The sequence below is a fragment of the Siphateles boraxobius genome, unplaced genomic scaffold, assembly GCF_051911475.1.
Source record: "Siphateles boraxobius isolate OS27281-9 unplaced genomic scaffold, OSU_SipBor_1 21, whole genome shotgun sequence".
NCBI classification, from domain to species: Eukaryota; Metazoa; Chordata; class Actinopteri; order Cypriniformes; family Leuciscidae; genus Siphateles; species Siphateles boraxobius.
The window spans coordinates 1,629,260-1,654,406 of record NW_027508822.1 but is presented as its reverse complement, the minus strand read 5'-3'; the positions used below and the strand labels follow the sequence as shown (position 1 = coordinate 1,654,406).

The 25,147-nt window shown below is 43.1% G+C and overlaps 1 protein-coding gene across 1 annotated transcript in view; it reads right to left on the bottom strand.

Moving 5' to 3' along the window:
• LOC143746111 (uncharacterized) overlaps positions 1-24,197 on the bottom strand; it is a 61,871-nt gene extending 37,674 nt beyond the window's left edge. The window contains exons 1-5 of the mRNA XM_077237876.1: positions 23,559-24,197; positions 23,126-23,464; positions 22,733-22,795; positions 21,935-22,015; positions 21,677-21,705 (exon numbers count right to left, since the gene is read on the bottom strand). Of these exons, the coding sequence (XP_077093991.1) occupies positions 21,677-21,705; positions 21,935-22,015; positions 22,733-22,795; positions 23,126-23,464; positions 23,559-23,907 (861 nt within the window). The 5' untranslated portion in view covers positions 23,908-24,197. The remainder of the gene's footprint in view (positions 1-21,676; positions 21,706-21,934; positions 22,016-22,732; positions 22,796-23,125; positions 23,465-23,558) is intronic.
• Positions 24,198-25,147: the final 950 nt, after the last annotated feature.

Below are 25,147 nucleotides of genomic sequence, written 5' to 3'. Positions count from 1 at the left end.
AAAGAACAGGTGAACACACACTCAGATAAAGAACAGGTGAGCACACACTCAGACAAAGAACAGGTGAGCACACACAAAAAAACAGGCGAACACACACTCAGACAAAAAACAGTCGAACACACACTCAGACAAAGAATATGCGAACACACACTCAGACAAAGAACAGGTGAGCACACACTCAGACAAAGAACAGGTGAACACACACTCAGACAAAGAACAGGCGAACACACACTCAGAAAAAGAACATGCGAACACACACTCAGACAAAGAATAGGTGAACACACACTCGGACAAAGAACAGGTGAACACACACTCAGACAAATAACAGGTGAACACACACTCACAAAAAGAACAGGCAAACACACACTCAGATAAAGAACAGGTGAGCACACACTCAGACAAAAAACAGGTGAGCACACACAAAAAACAGGTGAACACACACTCAGACAAAAAACAGTCGAACACACACTCAGACAAAGAACATGCGAACACACACTCAGAAAAAGAACAGGTGAGCACACACTCAGACAAAGAACAGGTGAACACACACTCAGACAAAGAACATGCGAACACACACTCAGACAAAGAACAGGTGAACACACACTCAGATAAAGAACAGGTGAGCACACACTCAGACAAAGAACAGGTGAGCACACACAAAAAACAGGCGAACACACACTCAGACAAAAAACAGTCGAACACACACTCAGACAAAGAATATGCGAACACACACTCAGACAAAGAACAGGTGAGCACACACTCAGACAAAGAACAGGTGAACACACACTCAGACAAAGAACAGGCGAACACACACTCAGAAAAAGAACATGCGAACACACACTCAGACAAAGAATAGGTGAGCACACACTCAGCCAAAGAACAGGTGAACACACACTCAGACAAAGAACAGGTGAACACACACTCAGACAAATAACAGGTGAACACACACTCAGACAAAGAACAGGTGAACACACACTCAGACAAAGAACAGGCGAACACACACTCAGACAAAGAACAGGTGAGCACACACTCAGAAAAAGAACCAGTGAACACACACTCAGACAAAGAACAGGTGAACACACACTCAGATAAAGAACAGGTGAGCACACACTCAGACAAAGAACAGGTGAGCACACACAAAAAACAGGCAAACACACACTCAGACAAAAAACAGTCGAACACACACTCAGACAAAGAACATGCGAACACACACTCAGACAAAGAACAGGTGAGCACACACTCAGACAAAGAACAGGTGAACACACACTCAGACAAAAAATAGACGAACACACACTCAGACAAAGAACAGGTGAACACACACTCAGACAAAGAACATGCGAACACACACTCAGACAAAGAACATGCGAACACACACTCAGACAAAGAATAGGTGAGCACACACTCAGCCAAAGAACAGGTGAACACACACTCAGACAAAGAACAGGTGAACACACACTCAGATAAAGAACAGGTGAGCACACACTCAGACAAAGAACAGGTGAGCACACACAAAAAACAGGCAAACACACACTCAGACAAAGAACATGCGAACACACACTCAGACAAAGAACAGGTGAACACACACTCAGACAAAGAACAGGTGAACACACACTCAGACAAATAACAGGTGAACACACACTCACACAAAGAACAGGCAAACACACACTCAGACAAAGAACAGGTGAACACACACTCAGACAAATAACAGGTGAACACACACTCAGACAAAGAACATGCGAACACACACTCAGACAAAGAATATGCGAACACACATTCAGACAAGGAACATGCGAACACACACTCAGACAAAGAACAGGTGAGCACACACTCAGAAAAAGAACCAGTGAACACACACTCAGACAAAGAACAGGTGAACACACACTCAGATAAAGAACAGGTGAGCACACACTCAGACAAAGAACAGGTGAGCACACACAAAAAACAGGCAAACACACACTCAGACAAAGAACATGCGAACACACACTCAGACAAAGAACAGGTGAGCACACACTCAGACAAAGAACAGGTGAACACACACTCAGACAAAAAACAGACGAACACACACTCAGACAAAGAACAGGTGAACACACACTCAGACAAAGAACATGCGAACACACACTCAGACAAAGAACATGCGAACACACACTCAGACAAAGAATAGGTGAGCACACACTCAGCCAAAGAACAGGTGAACACACACTCAGACAAAGAACAGGTGAACACACACTCAGACAAAGAACAGGTGAACACACACTCAGACAAATAACAGGTGAACACACACTCACACAAAGAACAGGCAAACACACACTCAGACAAAGAACAGGTGAACACACACTCAGACAAATAACAGGTGAACACACACTCAGACAAAGAACATGCGAACACACACTCAGACAAAGAATATGCGAACACACATTCAGACAAAGAACATGCGAACACACACTCAGACAAAGAATAGGTGAGCACACACTCAGCCAAAGAACAGGTGAACACACACTCGGACAAAGAACAGGTGAACACACACTCAGACAAATAACAGGTGAACACACACTCACAAAAAGAACAGGCAAACACACACTCAGATAAAGAACAGGTGAGCACACACTCAGACAAAAAGAACAGGTGAGCACACACAAAAAACAGGCGAACACACACTCAGACAAAAAACAGTCGAACACACACTCAGACAAAGAACAGGCGAACACACACTCAGACAAAGAACAGGTGAGCACACACTCAGAAAAAGAACCAGTGAACACACACTCAGACAAAGAACAGGTGAACACACACTCAGATAAAGAACAGGTGAGCACACACTCAGACAAAGAACAGGTGAGCACTCACAAAAAACAGGCAAACACACACTCAGACAAAGAACATGCGAACACACACTCAGACAAAGAACAGGTGAGCACACACTCAGACAAAGAACAGGTGAACACACACTCAGACAAAAAACAGACGAACACACACTCAGACAAAGAACAGGTGAACACACACTCAGACAAAGAACATGCGAACACACACTCAGACAAAGAACATGCGAACACACACTCAGACAAAGAATAGGTGAGCACACACTCAGCCAAAGAACAGGTGAACACACACTCAGACAAAGAACAGGTGAACACACACTCAGACAAAGAACAGGTGAACACACACTCAGACAAATAACAGGTGAACACACACTCACACAAAGAACAGGCAAACACACACTCAGACAAAGAACAGGTGAACACACACTCAGACAAATAACAGGTGAACACACACTCAGACAAAGAACATGCGAACACACACTCAGACAAAGAATATGCGAACACACATTCAGACAAAGAACATGCGAACACACACTCAGACAAAGAATAGGTGAGCACACACTCAGCCAAAGAACAGGTGAACACACACTCGGACAAAGAACAGGTGAACACACACTCAGACAAATAACAGGTGAACACACACTCACAAAAAGAACAGGCAAACACACACTCAGATAAAGAACAGGTGAGCACACACTCAGACAAAAAACAGGTGAGCACACACAAAAAACAGGTGAACACACACTCAGACAAAAAACAGTCGAACACACACTCAGACAAAGAACATGCGAACACACACTCAGAAAAAGAACAGGTGAGCACACACTCAGACAAAGAACAGGTGAACACACACTCAGACAAAGAACATGCGAACACACACTCAGACAAAGAACAGGTGAACACACACTCAGATAAAGAACAGGTGAGCACACACTCAGACAAAGAACAGGTGAGCACACACAAAAAAACAGGCGAACACACACTCAGACAAAAAACAGTCGAACACACACTCAGACAAAGAATATGCGAACACACACTCAGACAAAGAACAGGTGAGCACACACTCAGACAAAGAACAGGTGAACACACACTCAGACAAAGAACAGGCGAACACACACTCAGAAAAAGAACATGCGAACACACACTCAGACAAAGAATAGGTGAACACACACTCGGACAAAGAACAGGTGAACACACACTCAGACAAATAACAGGTGAACACACACTCACAAAAAGAACAGGCAAACACACACTCAGATAAAGAACAGGTGAGCACACACTCAGACAAAAAACAGGTGAGCACACACAAAAAACAGGTGAACACACACTCAGACAAAAAACAGTCGAACACACACTCAGACAAAGAACATGCGAACACACACTCAGAAAAAGAACAGGTGAGCACACACTCAGACAAAGAACAGGTGAACACACACTCAGACAAAGAACATGCGAACACACACTCAGACAAAGAACAGGTGAACACACACTCAGATAAAGAACAGGTGAGCACACACTCAGACAAAGAACAGGTGAGCACACACAAAAAACAGGCGAACACACACTCAGACAAAAAACAGTCGAACACACACTCAGACAAAGAATATGCGAACACACACTCAGACAAAGAACAGGTGAGCACACACTCAGACAAAGAACAGGTGAACACACACTCAGACAAAGAACAGGCGAACACACACTCAGAAAAAGAACATGCGAACACACACTCAGACAAAGAATAGGTGAGCACACACTCAGCCAAAGAACAGGTGAACACACACTCAGACAAAGAACAGGTGAACACACACTCAGACAAATAACAGGTGAACACACACTCAGACAAAGAACAGGTGAACACACACTCAGACAAAGAACAGGCGAACACACACTCAGACAAAGAACAGGTGAGCACACACTCAGAAAAAGAACCAGTGAACACACACTCAGACAAAGAACAGGTGAACACACACTCAGATAAAGAACAGGTGAGCACACACTCAGACAAAGAACAGGTGAGCACACACAAAAAACAGGCAAACACACACTCAGACAAAAAACAGTCGAACACACACTCAGACAAAGAACATGCGAACACACACTCAGACAAAGAACAGGTGAGCACACACTCAGACAAAGAACAGGTGAACACACACTCAGACAAAAAATAGACGAACACACACTCAGACAAAGAACAGGTGAACACACACTCAGACAAAGAACATGCGAACACACACTCAGACAAAGAACATGCGAACACACACTCAGACAAAGAATAGGTGAGCACACACTCAGCCAAAGAACAGGTGAACACACACTCAGACAAAGAACAGGTGAACACACACTCAGACAAATAACAGGTGAACACACACTCACACAAAGAACAGGCAAACACACACTCAGACAAAGAACAGGTGAACACACACTCAGACAAATAACAGGTGAACACACACTCAGACAAAGAACATGCGAACACACACTCAGACAAAGAACATGCGAACACACACTCAGACAAAGAACATGCGAACACACACTCAGACAAAGAATAGGTGAGCACACACTCAGCCAAAGAACAGGTGAACACACACTCAGACAAAGAACAGGTGAACACACACTCAGACAAAGAACAGGTGAACACACACTCAGACAAATAACAGGTGAACACACACTCACACAAAGAACAGGCAAACACACACTCAGATAAAGAACAGGTGAGCACACACTCAGACAAAGAACAGGTGAGCACACACAAAAAACAGGCGAACACACACTCAGACAAAAAACAGTCGAACACACACTCAGACAAAGAACATGCGAACACACACTCAGACAAAAACAGACGAACACACACTCAGACAAAGAACAGGTGAACACACACTCAGACAAAGAACATGCGAACACACACTCAGACAAAGAACATGCGAACACACACTCAGACAAAGAATAGGTGAGCACACACTCAGCCAAAGAACAGGTGAACACACACTCAGCCAAAGAACAGGTGAACACACACTCAGCCAAAGAACAGGTGAACACACACTCAGACAAATAACAGGTGAACACACACTCACACAAATAACAGGTGAACACACACTCAGACAAAGAACAGGTGAACACACACTCAGACAAAGAACAGGCGAACACACACTCAAACAAAGAATAGGTGAGCACACACTCAGCCAAAGAACAGGTGAACACACACTCAGACAAAGAACAGATGAAGACACACTCAGACAAATAACAGGTGAACACACACTCAGACAAAGAACAGGTGAACACACACTCAGACAAAGAACAGGCGAACACACACTCAGACAAATAACAGGTGAGCACACACTCAGAAAAAGAACCAGTGAACACACACTCAGACAAAGAACAGGTGAACACACACTCAGACAAAGAACAGGTGAACACACACTCAGACAAAGAACATGCGAACACACTTAGACAAAGAACATGCGAACACACACTCAGACAAAGAATAGGTGAGCACACACTCAGCCAAAGAACAGGTGAACACACACTCAGACAAAGAACAGGTGAACACACACTCAGACAAAGAACAGGTGAACACACACTCAGACAAATAACAGGTGAACACACACTCACACAAATAACAGGTGAACACACACTCAGACAAAGAACAGGCGAACACACACTCAGACAAAGAACATGCGAACACACACTCAGACAAAGAACATGCGAACACACACTCAGACAAAGAATAGGTGAGCACACACTCAGCCAAAGAACAGGTGAACACACACTCAGACAGCCAAAGAACAGGTGAACACACACTCAGACAAAGAACAGGTGAACACACACTCAGACAAAGAACAGGTGAACACACACTCAGACAAATAACAGGTGAACACACACTCAGACAAAGAACAGGTGAACACACACTCAGACAAAGAACAGGCGAACACACACTCAGACAAAGAACAGGTGAGCACACACTCAGACAAAGAACCAGTGAACACACACTCAGACAAAGAACAGGTGAACACACACTCAGATAAAGAACAGGTGAGCACACACTCAGACAAAGAACAGGTGAGCACACACAAAAAACAGGCGAACACACACTCAGACAAAAAACAGTCGAACACACACTCAGACAAAGAACATGCGAACACACACTCAGACAAAGAACAGGTGAGCACACACTCAGACAAAGAACAGGTGAACACACACTCAGACAAAGAACATGCGAACACACACTCAGACAAAGAACAGGTGAACACACACTCAGATAAAAGAACAGGTGAGCACACACTCAGACAAAGAACAGGTGAGCACACACAAAAAACAGGCGAACACACACTCAGACAAAAAACAGTCGAACACACACTCAGACAAAGAACATGCGAACACACACTCAGACAAAAAACAGACGAACACACACTCAGACAAAGAACAGGTGAACACACACTCAGACAAAGAACATGCGAACACACACTCAGACAAAGAACATGCGAACACACACTCAGACAAAGAATAGGTGAGCACACACTCAGACAAAAAACAGTCGAACACACACTCAGACAAAGAACATGCGAACACACACTCAGACAAAGAACAGGTGAACACACACTCAGACAAAGAACAGGCGAACACACACTCAGAAAAAGAACATGCGAACACACACTCAGACAAAGAATAGGTGAGCACACACTCAGCCAAAGAACAGGTGAACACACACTCAGACAAAGAACAGGTGAACACACACTCAGACAAAGAACAGGTGAACACACACTCAGACAAAGAACAGGCGAACACACACTCAGACAAAGAACAGGTGAGCACACACTCAGAAAAAGAACCAGTGAACACACACTCAGACAAAGAACAGGTGAACACACACTCAGATAAAGAACAGGTGAGCACACACTCAGACAAAGAACAGGTGAGCACACACAAAAAACAGGCAAACACACACTCAGACAAAAAACAGTCGAACACACACTCAGACAAAGAACATGCGAACACACACTCAGAAAAAGAACAGGTGAGCACACACTCAGACAAAGAACAGGTGAACACACACTCAGACAAAAAACAGACGAACACACACTCAGACAAAGAACAGGTGAACACACACTCAGACAAAGAACAGGTGAACACACACTCAGACAAATAACAGGTGAACACACACTCAGACAAAGAACAGGTGAACACACACTCAGACAAAGAACAGGCGAACACACACTCAGACAAAGAACAGGCGAACACACACTCAGACAAAGAACAGGTGAGCACACACTCAGAAAAAGAACCAGTGAACACACACTCAGACAAAGAACAGGTGAACACACACTCAGATAAAGAACAGGTGAGCACACACTCAGACAAAGAACAGGTGAGCACACACAAAAAACAGGCGAACACACACTCAGACAAAAAACAGTCGAACACACACTCAGACAAAGAACATGCGAACACACACTCAGACAAAGAACAGGTGAGCACACACTCAGACAAAGAACAGGTGAACACACACTCAGACAAAGAACATGCGAACACACACTCAGACAAAGAACAGGTGAACACACACTCAGATAAAAGAACAGGTGAGCACACACTCAGACAAAGAACAGGTGAGCACACACAAAAAACAGGCGAACACACACTCAGACAAAAAACAGTCGAACACACACTCAGACAAAAAACAGACGAACACACACTCAGACAAAGAACAGGTGAAAACACACTCAGACAAAGAACATGCGAACACACACTCAGACAAAGAACATGCGAACACACACTCAGACAAAGAATAGGTGAGCACACACTCAGACAAAAAACAGTCGAACACACACTCAGACAAAGAACATGCGAACACACACTCAGACAAAGAACAGGTGAACACACACTCAGACAAAGAACAGGCGAACACACACTCAGAAAAAGAACATGCGAACACACACTCAGACAAAGAATAGGTGAGCACACACTCAGCCAAAGAACAGGTGAACACACACTCAGACAAAGAACAGGTGAACACACACTCAGACAAAGAACAGGTGAACACACACTCAGACAAAGAACAGGCGAACACACACTCAGACAAAGAACAGGTGAGCACACACTCAGAAAAAGAACCAGTGAACACACACTCAGACAAAGAACAGGTGAACACACACTCAGATAAAGAACAGGTGAGCACACACTCAGACAAAGAACAGGTGAGCACACACAAAAAACAGGCAAACACACACTCAGACAAAAAACAGTCGAACACACACTCAGACAAAGAACATGCGAACACACACTCAGAAAAAGAACAGGTGAGCACACACTCAGACAAAGAACAGGTGAACACACACTCAGACAAAAAACAGACGAACACACACTCAGACAAAGAACAGGTGAACACACACTCAGACAAAGAACAGGTGAACACACACTCAGACAAATAACAGGTGAACACACACTCAGACAAAGAACAGGTGAACACACACTCAGACAAAGAACAGGCGAACACACACTCAGACAAAGAACAGGTGAGCACACACTCAGAAAAAGAACCAGTGAACACACACTCAGACAAAGAACAGGTGAACACACACTCAGATAAAGAACAGGTGAGCACACACTCAGACAAAGAACAGGTGAGCACACACAAAAAACAGGCGAACACACACTCAGACAAAAAACAGTCGAACACACACTCAGACAAAGAACATGCGAACACACACTCAGACAAAGAACAGGTGAGCACACACTCAGACAAAGAACAGGTGAACACACACTCAGACAAAGAACATGCGAACACACACTCAGACAAAGAACAGGTGAACACACACTCAGATAAAAGAACAGGTGAGCACACACTCAGACAAAGAACAGGTGAGCACACACAAAAAACAGGCGAACACACACTCAGACAAAAAACAGTCGAACACACACTCAGACAAAGAACATGCGAACACACACTCAGACAAAAAACAGACGAACACACACTCAGACAAAGAACAGGTGAACACACACTCAGACAAAGAACATGCGAACACACACTCAGACAAAGAACATGCGAACACACACTCAGACAAAGAATAGGTGAGCACACACTCAGACAAAAAACAGTCGAACACACACTCAGACAAAGAACATGCGAACACACACTCAGACAAAGAACAGGTGAACACACACTCAGACAAAGAACAGGCGAACACACACTCAGAAAAAGAACATGCGAACACACACTCAGACAAAGAATAGGTGAGCACACACTCAGCCAAAGAACAGGTGAACACACACTCAGACAAAGAACAGGTGAACACACACTCAGACAAAGAACAGGTGAACACACACTCAGACAAAGAACAGGTGAACACACACTCAGACAAAGAACAGGTGAGCACACACTCAGAAAAAGAACCAGTGAACACACACTCAGACAAAGAACAGGTGAACACACACTCAGATAAAGAACAGGTGAGCACACACTCAGACAAAGAACAGGTGAGCACACACAAAAAACAGGCAAACACACACTCAGACAAAAAACAGTCGAACACACACTCAGACAAAGAACATGCGAACACACACTCAGAAAAAGAACAGGTGAGCACACACTCAGACAAAGAACAGGTGAACACACACTCAGACAAAAAACAGACGAACACACACTCAGACAAAGAACATGCGAACACACACTCAGACAAAGAACATGCGAACACACACTCAGACAAAGAATAGGTGAGCACACACTCAGCCAAAGAACAGGTGAACACACACTCAGACAAAGAACAGGTGAACACACACTCAGACAAAGAACAGGTGAACACACACTCAGACAAATAACAGGTGAACACACACTCACACAAAGAACAGGCAAACACACACTCAGATAAAGAACAGGTGAGCACACACTCAGACAAAGAACAGGTGAGCACACACAAAAAACAGGCGAACACACACTCAGACAAAAAACAGTCGAACACACACTCAGACAAAGAACATGCGAACACACACTCAGACAAAAACAGACGAACACACACTCAGACAAAGAACAGGTGAACACACACTCAGACAAAGAACATGCGAACACACACTCAGACAAAGAACATGCGAACACACACTCAGACAAAGAATAGGTGAGCACACACTCAGCCAAAGAACAGGTGAACACACACTCAGCCAAAGAACAGGTGAACACACACTCAGCCAAAGAACAGGTGAACACACACTCGGACAAATAACAGGTGAACACACACTCACACAAATAACAGGTGAACACACACTCAGACAAAGAACAGGTGAACACACACTCAGACAAAGAACAGGCGAACACACACTCAAACAAAGAATAGGTGAGCACACACTCAGCCAAAGAACAGGTGAACACACACTCAGACAAAGAACAGATGAACACACACTCAGACAAATAACAGGTGAACACACACTCAGACAAAGAACAGGTGAACACACACTCAGACAAAGAACAGGCGAACACACACTCAGACAAATAACAGGTGAGCACACACTCAGAAAAAGAACCAGTGAACACACACTCAGACAAAGAACAGGTGAACACACACTCAGACAAAGAACAGGTGAACACACACTCAGACAAAGAACATGCGAACACACTTAGACAAAGAACATGCGAACACACACTCAGACAAAGAATAGGTGAGCACACACTCAGCCAAAGAACAGGTGAACACACACTCAGACAAAGAACAGGTGAACACACACTCAGACAAAGAACAGGTGAACACACACTCAGACAAATAACAGGTGAACACACACTCACACAAATAACAGGTGAACACACACTCAGACAAAGAACAGGCGAACACACACTCAGACAAAGAACATGCGAACACACACTCAGACAAAGAACATGCGAACACACACTCAGACAAAGAATAGGTGAGCACACACTCAGCCAAAGAACAGGTGAACACACACTCAGACAGCCAAAGAACAGGTGAACACACACTCAGACAAAGAACAGGTGAACACACACTCAGACAAAGAACAGGTGAACACACACTCAGACAAATAACAGGTGAACACACACTCAGACAAAGAACAGGTGAACACACACTCAGACAAAGAACAGGCGAACACACACTCAGACAAAGAACAGGTGAGCACACACTCAGACAAAGAACCAGTGAACACACACTCAGACAAAGAACAGGTGAACACACACTCAGATAAAGAACAGGTGAGCACACACTCAGACAAAGAACAGGTGAGCACACACAAAAAACAGGCGAACACACACTCAGACAAAAAACAGTCGAACACACACTCAGACAAAGAACATGCGAACACACACTCAGACAAAGAACAGGTGAGCACACACTCAGACAAAGAACAGGTGAACACACACTCAGACAAAGAACATGCGAACACACACTCAGACAAAGAACAGGTGAACACACACTCAGATAAAAGAACAGGTGAGCACACACTCAGACAAAGAACAGGTGAGCACACACAAAAAACAGGCGAACACACACTCAGACAAAAAACAGTCGAACACACACTCAGACAAAGAACATGCGAACACACACTCAGACAAAAAACAGACGAACACACACTCAGACAAAGAACAGGTGAACACACACTCAGACAAAGAACATGCGAACACACACTCAGACAAAGAACATGCGAACACACACTCAGACAAAGAATAGGTGAGCACACACTCAGACAAAAAACAGTCGAACACACACTCAGACAAAGAACATGCGAACACACACTCAGACAAAGAACAGGTGAACACACACTCAGACAAAGAACAGGCGAACACACACTCAGAAAAAGAACATGCGAACACACACTCAGACAAAGAATAGGTGAGCACACACTCAGCCAAAGAACAGGTGAACACACACTCAGACAAAGAACAGGTGAACACACACTCAGACAAAGAACAGGTGAACACACACTCAGACAAAGAACAGGCGAACACACACTCAGACAAAGAACAGGTGAGCACACACTCAGAAAAAGAACCAGTGAACACACACTCAGACAAAGAACAGGTGAACACACACTCAGATAAAGAACAGGTGAGCACACACTCAGACAAAGAACAGGTGAGCACACACAAAAAACAGGCAAACACACACTCAGACAAAAAACAGTCGAACACACACTCAGACAAAGAACATGCGAACACACACTCAGAAAAAGAACAGGTGAGCACACACTCAGACAAAGAACAGGTGAACACACACTCAGACAAAAAACAGACGAACACACACTCAGACAAAGAACAGGTGAACACACACTCAGACAAAGAACAGGTGAACACACACTCAGACAAATAACAGGTGAACACACACTCAGACAAAGAACAGGTGAACACACACTCAGACAAAGAACAGGCGAACACACACTCAGACAAAGAACAGGCGAACACACACTCAGACAAAGAACAGGTGAGCACACACTCAGAAAAAGAACCAGTGAACACACACTCAGACAAAGAACAGGTGAACACACACTCAGATAAAGAACAGGTGAGCACACACTCAGACAAAGAACAGGTGAGCACACACAAAAAACAGGCGAACACACACTCAGACAAAAAACAGTCGAACACACACTCAGACAAAGAACATGCGAACACACACTCAGACAAAGAACAGGTGAGCACACACTCAGACAAAGAACAGGTGAACACACACTCAGACAAAGAACATGCGAACACACACTCAGACAAAGAACAGGTGAACACACACTCAGATAAAAGAACAGGTGAGCACACACTCAGACAAAGAACAGGTGAGCACACACAAAAAACAGGCGAACACACACTCAGACAAAAAACAGTCGAACACACACTCAGACAAAAAACAGACGAACACACACTCAGACAAAGAACAGGTGAAAACACACTCAGACAAAGAACATGCGAACACACACTCAGACAAAGAACATGCGAACACACACTCAGACAAAGAATAGGTGAGCACACACTCAGACAAAAAACAGTCGAACACACACTCAGACAAAGAACATGCGAACACACACTCAGACAAAGAACAGGTGAACACACACTCAGACAAAGAACAGGCGAACACACACTCAGAAAAAGAACATGCGAACACACACTCAGACAAAGAACAGGTGAGCACACACTCAGAAAAAGAACCAGTGAACACACACTCAGACAAAGAACAGGTGAACACACACTCAGATAAAGAACAGGTGAGCACACACTCAGACAAAGAACAGGTGAGCACACACAAAAAACAGGCAAACACACACTCAGACAAAAAACAGTCGAACACACACTCAGACAAAGAACATGCGAACACACACTCAGAAAAAGAACAGGTGAGCACACACTCAGACAAAGAACAGGTGAACACACACTCAGACAAAAAACAGACGAACACACACTCAGACAAAGAACAGGTGAACACACACTCAGACAAAGAACAGGTGAACACACACTCAGACAAATAACAGGTGAACACACACTCAGACAAAGAACAGGTGAACACACACTCAGACAAAGAACAGGCGAACACACACTCAGACAAAGAACAGGTGAGCACACACTCAGAAAAAGAACCAGTGAACACACACTCAGACAAAGAACAGGTGAACACACACTCAGATAAAGAACAGGTGAGCACACACTCAGACAAAGAACAGGTGAGCACACACAAAAAACAGGCGAACACACACTCAGACAAAAAACAGTCGAACACACACTCAGACAAAGAACATGCGAACACACACTCAGACAAAGAACAGGTGAGCACACACTCAGACAAAGAACAGGTGAACACACACTCAGACAAAGAACATGTGAACACACACTCAGACAAAGAACAGGTGAACACACACTCAGATAAAAGAACAGGTGAGCACACACTCAGACAAAGAACAGGTGAGCACACACAAAAAACAGGCGAACACACACTCAGACAAAAAACAGTCGAACACACACTCAGACAAAGAACATGCGAACACACACTCAGACAAAAAACAGACGAACACACACTCAGACAAAGAACAGGTGAACACACACTCAGACAAAGAACATGCGAACACACACTCAGACAAAGAACATGCGAACACACACTCAGACAAAGAATAGGTGAGCACACACTCAGACAAAAAACAGTCGAACACACACTCAGACAAAGAACATGCGAACACACACTCAGACAAAGAACAGGTGAACACACACTCAGACAAAGAACAGGCGAACACACACTCAGAAAAAGAACATGCGAACACACACTCAGACAAAGAATAGGTGAGCACACACTCAGCCAAAGAACAGGTGAACACACACTCAGACAAAGAACAGGTGAACACACACTCAGACAAAGAACAGGTGAACACACACTCAGACAAAGAACAGGTGAACACACACTCAGACAAAGAACAGGTGAGCACACACTCAGAAAAAGAACCAGTGAACACACACTCAGACAAAGAACAGGTGAACACACACTCAGATAAAGAACAGGTGAGCACACACTCAGACAAAGAACAGGTGAGCACACACAAAAAACAGGCAAACACACACTCAGACAAAAAACAGTCGAACACACACTCAGACAAAGAACATGCGAACACACACTCAGAAAAAGAACAGGTGAGCACACACTCAGACAAAGAACAGGTGAACACACACTCAGACAAAAAACAGACGAACACACACTCAGACAAAGAACATGCGAACACACACTCAGACAAAGAACATGCGAACACACACTCAGACAAAGAATAGGTGAGCACACACTCAGCCAAAGAACAGGTGAACACACACTCAGACAAAGAACAGGTGAACACACACTCAGACAAAGAACAGGTGAACACACACTCAGACAAATAACAGGTGAACACACACTCACACAAAGAACAGGCAAACACACACTCAGACAAAGAACAGGTGAACACACACTCAGACAAATAACAGGTGAACACACACTCAGACAAAGAACATGCGAACACACACTCAGACAAAGAACATGCGAACACACACTCAGACAAAGAACATGCGAACACACACTCAGACAAAGAATAGGTGAGCACACACTCAGCCAAAGAACAGGTGAACACACACTCAGACAAAGAACAGGTGAACACACACTCAGACAAAGAACAGGTGAACACACACTCACACAAAGAACAGGCAAACACACACTCAGATAAAGAACAGGTGAGCACACACTCAGACAAAGAATAGGTGAGCACACACTCAGCCAAAGAACAGGTGAACACACACTCAGACAAAGAACAGGTGAACACACACTCAGATAAAGAACAGGTGAGCACACACTCAGACAAAGAACAGGTGAGCACACACAAAAAACAGGCGAACACACACTCAGACAAAAAAGAGTCGAACACACACTCAGACAAAAAACATGCGAACACACACTCAGACAAAGAACATGCGAACACACACTCAGACAAAGAACAGGTGAACACACACTCAGATAAAGAACAGGTGAACACACACTCAGACAAATAACAGGTGAACACACACTCACACAAAGAACAGGCAAACACACACTCAGATAAAGAACAGGTGAGCACACACTCAGACAAAGAACAGGTGAGCACACACAAAAAACAGGCGAACACACACTCAGACAAAAAACAGTCGAACACACACTCAGACAAAGAACATGCGAACACACACTCAGACAAAAAACAGACGAACACATACTCAGACAAAGAACATGCGAACACACACTCAGACAAAGAACAGGTGAGCACACACTCAGACAAAGAACAGGTGAACACACACTCAGACAAAGAACATGCGAACACACACTCAGACAAAGAACAGGTGAACACACACTCAGATAAGGAACAGGTGAGCACACACTCAGACAAAGAACAGGTGAGCACACACAAAAAACAGGCGAACACACACTCAGACAAAAAACAGTCGAACACACACTCAGACAAAGAACATGCGAACACACACTCAGAAAAAAACAGACGAACACACACTCAGACAAAGAACAGGTGAACACACACTCAGACAAAGAACATGAGAACACACACTCAGACAAAGAACATGCGAACACACACTCAGACAAAGAATAGGTGAGCACACTCTCAGCCAAAGAACAGGTGAACACACACTCAGACAAAGAACAGGTGAACACACACTCAGACAAAGAACAGGTGAACACACACTCAGACAAATAACAGGTGAACACACACTCACACAAAGAACAGGCAAACACACACTCAGACAAAGAACAGGTGAACACACACTCAGACAAATAACGGGGGAACACGCACTCAGACAAAGAACAGGTGAACACACACTCAGACAAATAACAGGTGAACACACACTCAGACAAAGAACAGGCAAACACACACTCAGACAAAGAACAGACGAACGCACACTCAGACAAAGAACAGGTGAGCACACACTCAGACAAAGAACAGGTGAACACGCACTCAGACAAAGAACAGTCGAACACACACTCAGACAAAGAACATGCGAACACTCACTCAGACAAAGAACAGGTGAGCACACACTCAGACAAAGAACAGGTGAACACACATTCAGACAAATAACAGGTGAACACACACTCAGACAAAGAACAGGCAAACACACACTCAGACAAAGAACAGACGAACGCACACTCAGACAAAGAACAGGTGAGCACACACTCAGACAAAGAACAGGTGAGCACACACTCAGACAAAGAACAGGCAAACACACACTCAGACAAAGAACAGGTGAACACACACTCAGACAAAGAACAGGTGAGCACACACTCAGACAAAGAACAGGTGAACACACACTCAGACAAAAAACAGGCGAACACACACTCAGACACAAAACAGGCGAACACACACTCAGACAAAGAACATGCGAACACACACTCAGACAGAGAAAAGGTGAGCACACACTCAGAAAAAGAACAGGTGAACACACAGACAAAAAACAGGCGAACACACACTCAGACAGAAAACAGGCGAACACACACGCAGTCAAAGAACAGGCGAACACACACTCAGACAAAGAACAAAGACAAAAAACAGGCGAACACACACTCAGACAGAAAACAGGCGAACACACACGCAGTCAAAGAACAGGCGAACACACACTCAGACAAAGAACGGGTGAACACACACTCAGACAGCTCACCTGTTCTTTGCCTGAGTGTGTGTTCGCCTGTAGTTTGTCTGAGTGTGTGTTCACCTGTTCTTTGTCTGAGTGTGTGTTCATCAGTTCTTTGTCTGTTCACCCGTTCTTAGTCTGAGTGTGTGTTCACCCGTTATTAGTCTGAGTGTGTGTTCACCTGTTTTTTGTGGTGAACACATACTCAGACAAAGAACAGGTGAACACACACTCAGACAAAGAACATGCGAACACACACAGACAAAGAACATGCGAACACACACTCAGACAAAGAATAGGTGAGCACACACTCAGCCAAAGAACAGGTGAACACACACTCATACAAAGAACAGGTGAACACACACTCAGACAAAGAACAGGTGAACACACACTCAGCCAAATAACAGGTGAACACACACTCACACAAAGAACAGGCAAACACACACTCAGACAAAGAACAGGTGAACACATACTCAGACAAATAACAGGTGAACACACACTCAGACAAATAACATGCGAACACACACTCAGACAAAGTACATGCGAACACACACTCAGACAAAGAACATGCGAACACACACTCAGACAAAGAATAGGTGAGCACACACTCAGCCAAAGAACAGGTGAACACACACTCAGAAAAAGAACAGGTGAACACACACTCATACAAAGAACAGGTGAACACACACTCAGAAAAATAACAGGTGAACACACACTCACACAAAGAACAGGCAAACACACACTCAGATAAAGAACAGGTGAGCACACACTCAGACAAAGAACAGGTGAGCACACACAAAAAACAGGCGAACACACACTCAGACAAAAAACAGTCGAACACAGACTCAGACAAAGAACATGCGAACACACACTCAGACAAAAAACAGACGAACACACACTCAGACAAAAAACAGACGAACACACACTCAGACAAAGAACAGGTGAACACACACTCAGACAAAGAACATGCGAACACACAATCAGACAAAGAACATGCGAACACACACTCAGACAAAGAATAGGTGAGCACACACTCAGCCAAAGAACAGGTGAACACACACTCAGACAAAGAACAGGTGAGCACACACTCAGCCAAAGAACAGGTGAACACACACTCAGACAAAGAACAGGTGAGCACACACTCAGACAAAGAACAGGTGAACACACACTCAGACAAATAACAGGTGAACACACACTCACACAAATAACAGGTGAACACACACTCAGACAAAGAACAGGCGAACACACACTCAGACAAAGAACAGGCGAACACACACTCAGACAAAGAATAGGTGAGCACACACTCAGCCAAAGAACAGGTGAACACACACTCAGACAAAGAACAGGTGAACACACACTCAGACAAAGAACAGGTGAACACACACTCAGACAAATAACAGGTGAACACACACTCAGACAAAGAACAGGTGAACACACACTCAGACAAAGAACAGGTGAGCACACACTCAGAAAAAGAACCAGTGAACACACACTCAGACAAAGAACAGGTGAACACACACTCAGATAAAGAACAGGTGAGCACACACTCAGACAAAGAACAGGTGAGCACACACAAAAAGCAGGAGAACACACACTCAGACAAAAAACAGTCGAACACACTCTCAGACAAAGAACATGCGAACACACACTCAGACAAAGAACAGGTGAGCACACACTCAGACAAAGAACAGGTGAACACACACTCAGACAAAGAACATGCGAACACACACTCAGACAAAGAACAGGTGAACACACACTCAGATAAAGAACAGGTGAGCACACACTCAGACAAAGAACAGGTGAGCACACACAAAAAACAGGCGAACACACACTCAGACAAAAAACAGTCGAACACACACTCAGACAAAGAACATGCGAACACACACTCAGACAAAAAACAGACGAACACACACTCAGACAAAGAACAGGTGAACACACACTCAGACGAAGAACATGCGAACACACACTCAGACAAAGAACATGCGAACACACACTCAGACAAAGAATAGGTGAGCACACACTCAGCCAAAGAACATGTGAACACACACTCAGACAAAGAACAGGTGAACACACACTCAGACAAAGAACAGGTGAACACACACTCAGACAAATAACAGGTGAACACACACTCACACAAAGAACAGGCAAACACACACTCAGACAAAGAACAGGTGAACACACACTCAGACAAATAACAGGTGAACACACACTCAGACAAAGAACAGGTGAACACACTCAGACAAATAACAGGTGAACACACACTCAGACAAAGAACAGGCAAACACACACTCAGACAAAGAACAGACGAACGCACACTCAGACAAAGAACAGGTGAGCACACACTCAGACAAAGAACAGGTGAGCACACACTCAGATAAAGAACAGTCGAACACACACTCAGACAAAGAACATGCGAACACTCACTCAGACAAAGAACAGGTGAGCACACAATCAGACAAAGAACAGGTGAACACACACTCAGACAAAGAACAGGTGAACACACACTCAGACAAAGAATAGGTGAACACACACTCAGACAAATAACAGGTGAACACACACTCAGACAAAGAACAGGCAAACACACACTCAGACAAAGAACAGATGAACGCACACTCAGACAAAGAACAGGTGAGCACACACTCAGACAAAGAACAGGTGAGCACACACTCAGACAAAGAACAGGCAAACACACACTCAGACAAAGAACAGGTGAACACACACTCAGACAAAGAACAGGTGAGCACACACTCAGACAAAGAACAGGTGAACACACACTCAGACAAAAAACAGGCGAACACACACTCAGACAAAAAACAGGCGAACACACACTCAGACAAAGAACATGCGAACACACACTCAGACAAAGAACAGGTGAGCACACACTCAGACAAAAAACAGGCGAACACACACTCAGACAGAAAACAGGCGAACACACACGCAGTCAAAGAACAGGCGAACACACACTCAGACAAAGAACAGGTGAACACACACTCAGACAGCTCACCTGTTCTTTGCCTGACTGTGTGTTCCCCTGTAGTTTGTCTGACTGTGTGTTCACCTGTTCTTTGTCTGAGTGTGTGTTCATCAGTTCTTTGTCTGTTCACCCGTTCTTAGTCTGAGTGTGTGTTCACCCGTTATTAGTCTGAGTGTGTGTTCACCTGTTTTTTGTGGTGAACACATACTCAGACAAAGAACAGGTGAACACACACTCAGACAAAGAACATGCGAACACACACAGACAAAGAACAGGCGAACACACACTCAGACAAAGAACAGACAAACACACACTCAGACAAAGAAGAGACAAACACACACTCAGACAAAGAACAGGCGAACACACACTCAGACAAAGAACAGACGAACACACACTCAGACAAAGAACAGACGAACATACACAGACAAAGAACAGGTAAACACACACTCAGACAAAGAACAGGTGAGCAATCACACAGACAAAAAACAGGTGAACACAACTCTGACAAAGAACAGGGGAACACACACACAGACAAATAACAGGCGAACACACACTCAGACAAAGAACAGGTTAACATTGGAATTGGAAACTAGGAGGCGGGACAAGAGGAACACATGGCCAACACAAATAAAGACAGAGTCGTGTGCTCAAACACAACACTAACAAACACACATTAAACTAAGACAAGACTGACAGAACTTTCTGCTGAGAACGCTGACATTTCTAATCTGACTAATAAGTGTGTCATATTTCAGGGTCAGTCCTTATAGACATTAATAACTCATGGTTATTAATACTTACCACAGAGTCACCAGTCCCTCTTCTGTTCCCTGAAACATAATGTCACGGAAAGTTTATGATCAAACACACACACAGTCTCTAATGCAGATTACAATCGTTTTTAAAAGAGTCTAGAAGAATTCTAGTGTTGTAGAATAGAAACATTATTTTTGTTAACTCATTGATTTCTCTTCACTTTTAGAGAAATAAATTTGTCTCAATTACATATTTATTTTATCAGATGTTTTCGTCTGTTGTTACAAAATATGAAAAACTCACCTGCTCTTTTTTTACGAATCACACAGAGAATAAGAGCCAGAAGGAGAAGAGCGAATGAAGCGGCAACAACAATCACAATCACTGCAAGTAAATCGATGCTTGTTATGATGATTTTATAGAAATTGATATTGAAATTGATATTGATATCTGTACACTAGCAGACTGTACCTCATATGTTAACTAAATGAATGTGACATGATTGTTTAGGACTGTCTGGATGAGAAAGATGTGTCTGACATTTAATGACAGGTACTTTTTACATTACGGGATTGTAGGTGATGTACAAGAGAATGGAATTAGAAAGTGATGTATATTACAAACAAAACACATTTAATGACAAATAAAAATTTGTGATCAGCTGTTTGAACAACTCCAGAGAGGATTCAGAAACTGATTCTAGAAAACTCCATGAGTCGGTCAAATGAGGATGATGAACATACACACCTGGAGTCAGTGCTGTTGTTGTAGTTGATGTTTCAGATGGAAATAGAATAAATAAATCCTCACTATGATTTTATTAATTTATCATGGGATGGCGTGAGATACACTAGCTGGATAATATTTATAATTATTTTGCATCAGACAACAGAAAGTACAAGTCATATGCATGTATCAAAATGTCATAGACTCACTAACAAATCTGACTAAAGAGCTTCTTTATGTAGATAATATTTGTGATGATAAACCAGTCTGTGAGAGCCAGTGTAAAGCACTGAAGCGAGAGTGATGATGTGTGACAGTGATCATGTGATCATGAAGCGTGTGTAGGAGTTGCTGCTGTAGTTCGTTCATACACACCTGGATTCAGAGAGTTTGCTGTGGTGTCTGGAGTCAGTGCTGTTGCTGTAGTTGATCTTACAACTATTAAAAACAAGATGGAAACAGAAATATGATTACACAATGTCAAGGCATTTATCTGACAAACTGCTATAGTGTAGAGCGGCTCCGCATCAGTGTGACGCTCACTATGATTGTATTAATTTATCACAGGAGCTGTATATTATGATCATTTTGCATCAGACAACACACTGAACAAGACCACTGTATCAAAACTCACTGACAAATCAAACCACTGACAAATTAGTTTGACCACTAATATTTTACAATTGCCAAACGTATAAAGCCATCAGAAAGAGTAGACACAGTCTGTGAAAGTTTTCACAAATCTGTCAGAAAAGAGTGTTTTCTCACCTGAATACTTGACAGTGTGTGTGACTGAGGTCTGGAGTTGATTTCTGTGAGTAAGCTGACATCTCCACTCTCTGTTGTTATCTTCATTCAGGAGTGTTGTAGTCAGAGTGATGATACAGTGATGTTGATGTGATGATGATAATATCTGATATCTGGAGTCTGACTTCAGATCAACACCAGCCTGATTCACCCACAACAGCTCAACTCCCTCAGAACTGACCCGATCATCACAGGAGAATACAGTACCTAAATACAACTGACAGGAGAGAGTCACAGAGCGGCCTGGACTGATCTCAGTCTGTGAGGATGAAGATGATGATGAAGATGGAGACACTGAAACTGAACACAAGACACAAATCACAGACTCTTCAATCATCATCTGAGTTTAAAGGAATAATTTTACAGTAAATTAACCACATAATCATAAACTTACCATGAAGAACATGCAGATAAACACGTGCATCAGTTCCTTGTTTCTGTCCATTCACATATTGTCTGCAGGTGTAAGATCCATAATCTTCTTCTGTGACGTTCTTGATGTTCAGAGAGCAGTCAGACGCCAGACTCAGTCTCTCATGTCTCTCTGTGTTTTTATTCTTTATCCCTAAAGTAATCAGTTCAACTGCTGCTGAATTTCTGAATCTGCTGTAGTTCCATGTAGTTGATTTGCAGTCAGAAAGAGCATTATTACAGGACAGACGCACATTTACACCAGAACTGATGAACACATGAACATCATCCACTCCACTGGTGCCTGAAACACAGTATATCTCAGTGATCATTGTGATATTTATTAATAAATTAAACCATAAACCATACCAGCATAACAAGCAGAAGATTCAAATCATACATTATTTTTCCGGTAACGCTTTACAATAAGGGTATATGAATAATCATGTACTAATACCTGAATCAATACTTAATTCAACATGAACTAATGATAATAAAAAGCAGAGGTGTAAAGTCCAGGTTCAGAAAGTAAAAGTCCTCCTCAGTATTTTAGTATCAGTGGCAATTTTTCTGCAATATCGTGCAGCCATACTAATTAGCACTAATTCTGCACTAATTAGCACTAATTAGCACTAATTCTGCACTAATTAGCACTAATTCAGTGACAGCGCCACCTATCGAACTGGATGATATAGCGGTGGCTGCAGTTTCAGGACGCAGGTGGTTGAGTTTGTAGATAGTATCAAGAATTACCTATTATCTAAAGTAAAAAAAATAGTAACATCAAGCTATATGACACAATTTAAATGATTAACATTAAACTTTTACTTAAAGCTCACTTTGGCAGTAGTTGATATATAGTATATATATATCGTGCATACATATATACGTATATGTCAGTGGCAATTTTTCTGCAATATCATGCAGCCCTACTAATTAGCACAGTTTTCCAGCCAGGAGTATTTATAGTAATTAGTAGGGCTGCACAATATATCGAAATTATCAAATATCGCAAATGTATATATTGCGATATGTATATATCCATATACATGGGGCTGCCATCACCAGCCCCATTATACATGTTTGATAGTTTATGGATAAACCTAATCAAACTGCCTCTTTTAGTAAGGAATAAGAAGTACCCTGACTTTGAAACAAATTTAAATAATTTTGGGTGAACTATCCCTTTAACTACATGTTATACATGTTTGATAATTAATGCATTCATTAACATTTATGGATACTTCGCAATGAGTGCATGGTCTTTGATTAAAACAAACAGGAAATGAGTGTAGAGGAAGCAGAGGGCGTGGATCACAGTCAGTGTCTGGTGAGAGCTCCCTCTGCTGGTTAGGCATTACAAATATCAGATTCAGCTTTGTCATAAACATTACTGGACGGCACAGGATTAGTTGATCCTCCTCTTCAACCGTAGAAAATACACTAATAACTGCCCTTAAAAGGTCTTTATCTGTTCTGTGTTTCTCTCTTTCCTTCAAACTCACTCTACTGTGACTTATGCACAGCTAAATACAAAATAACTATTCAAAACCCACTAAGAAATATTTGTGG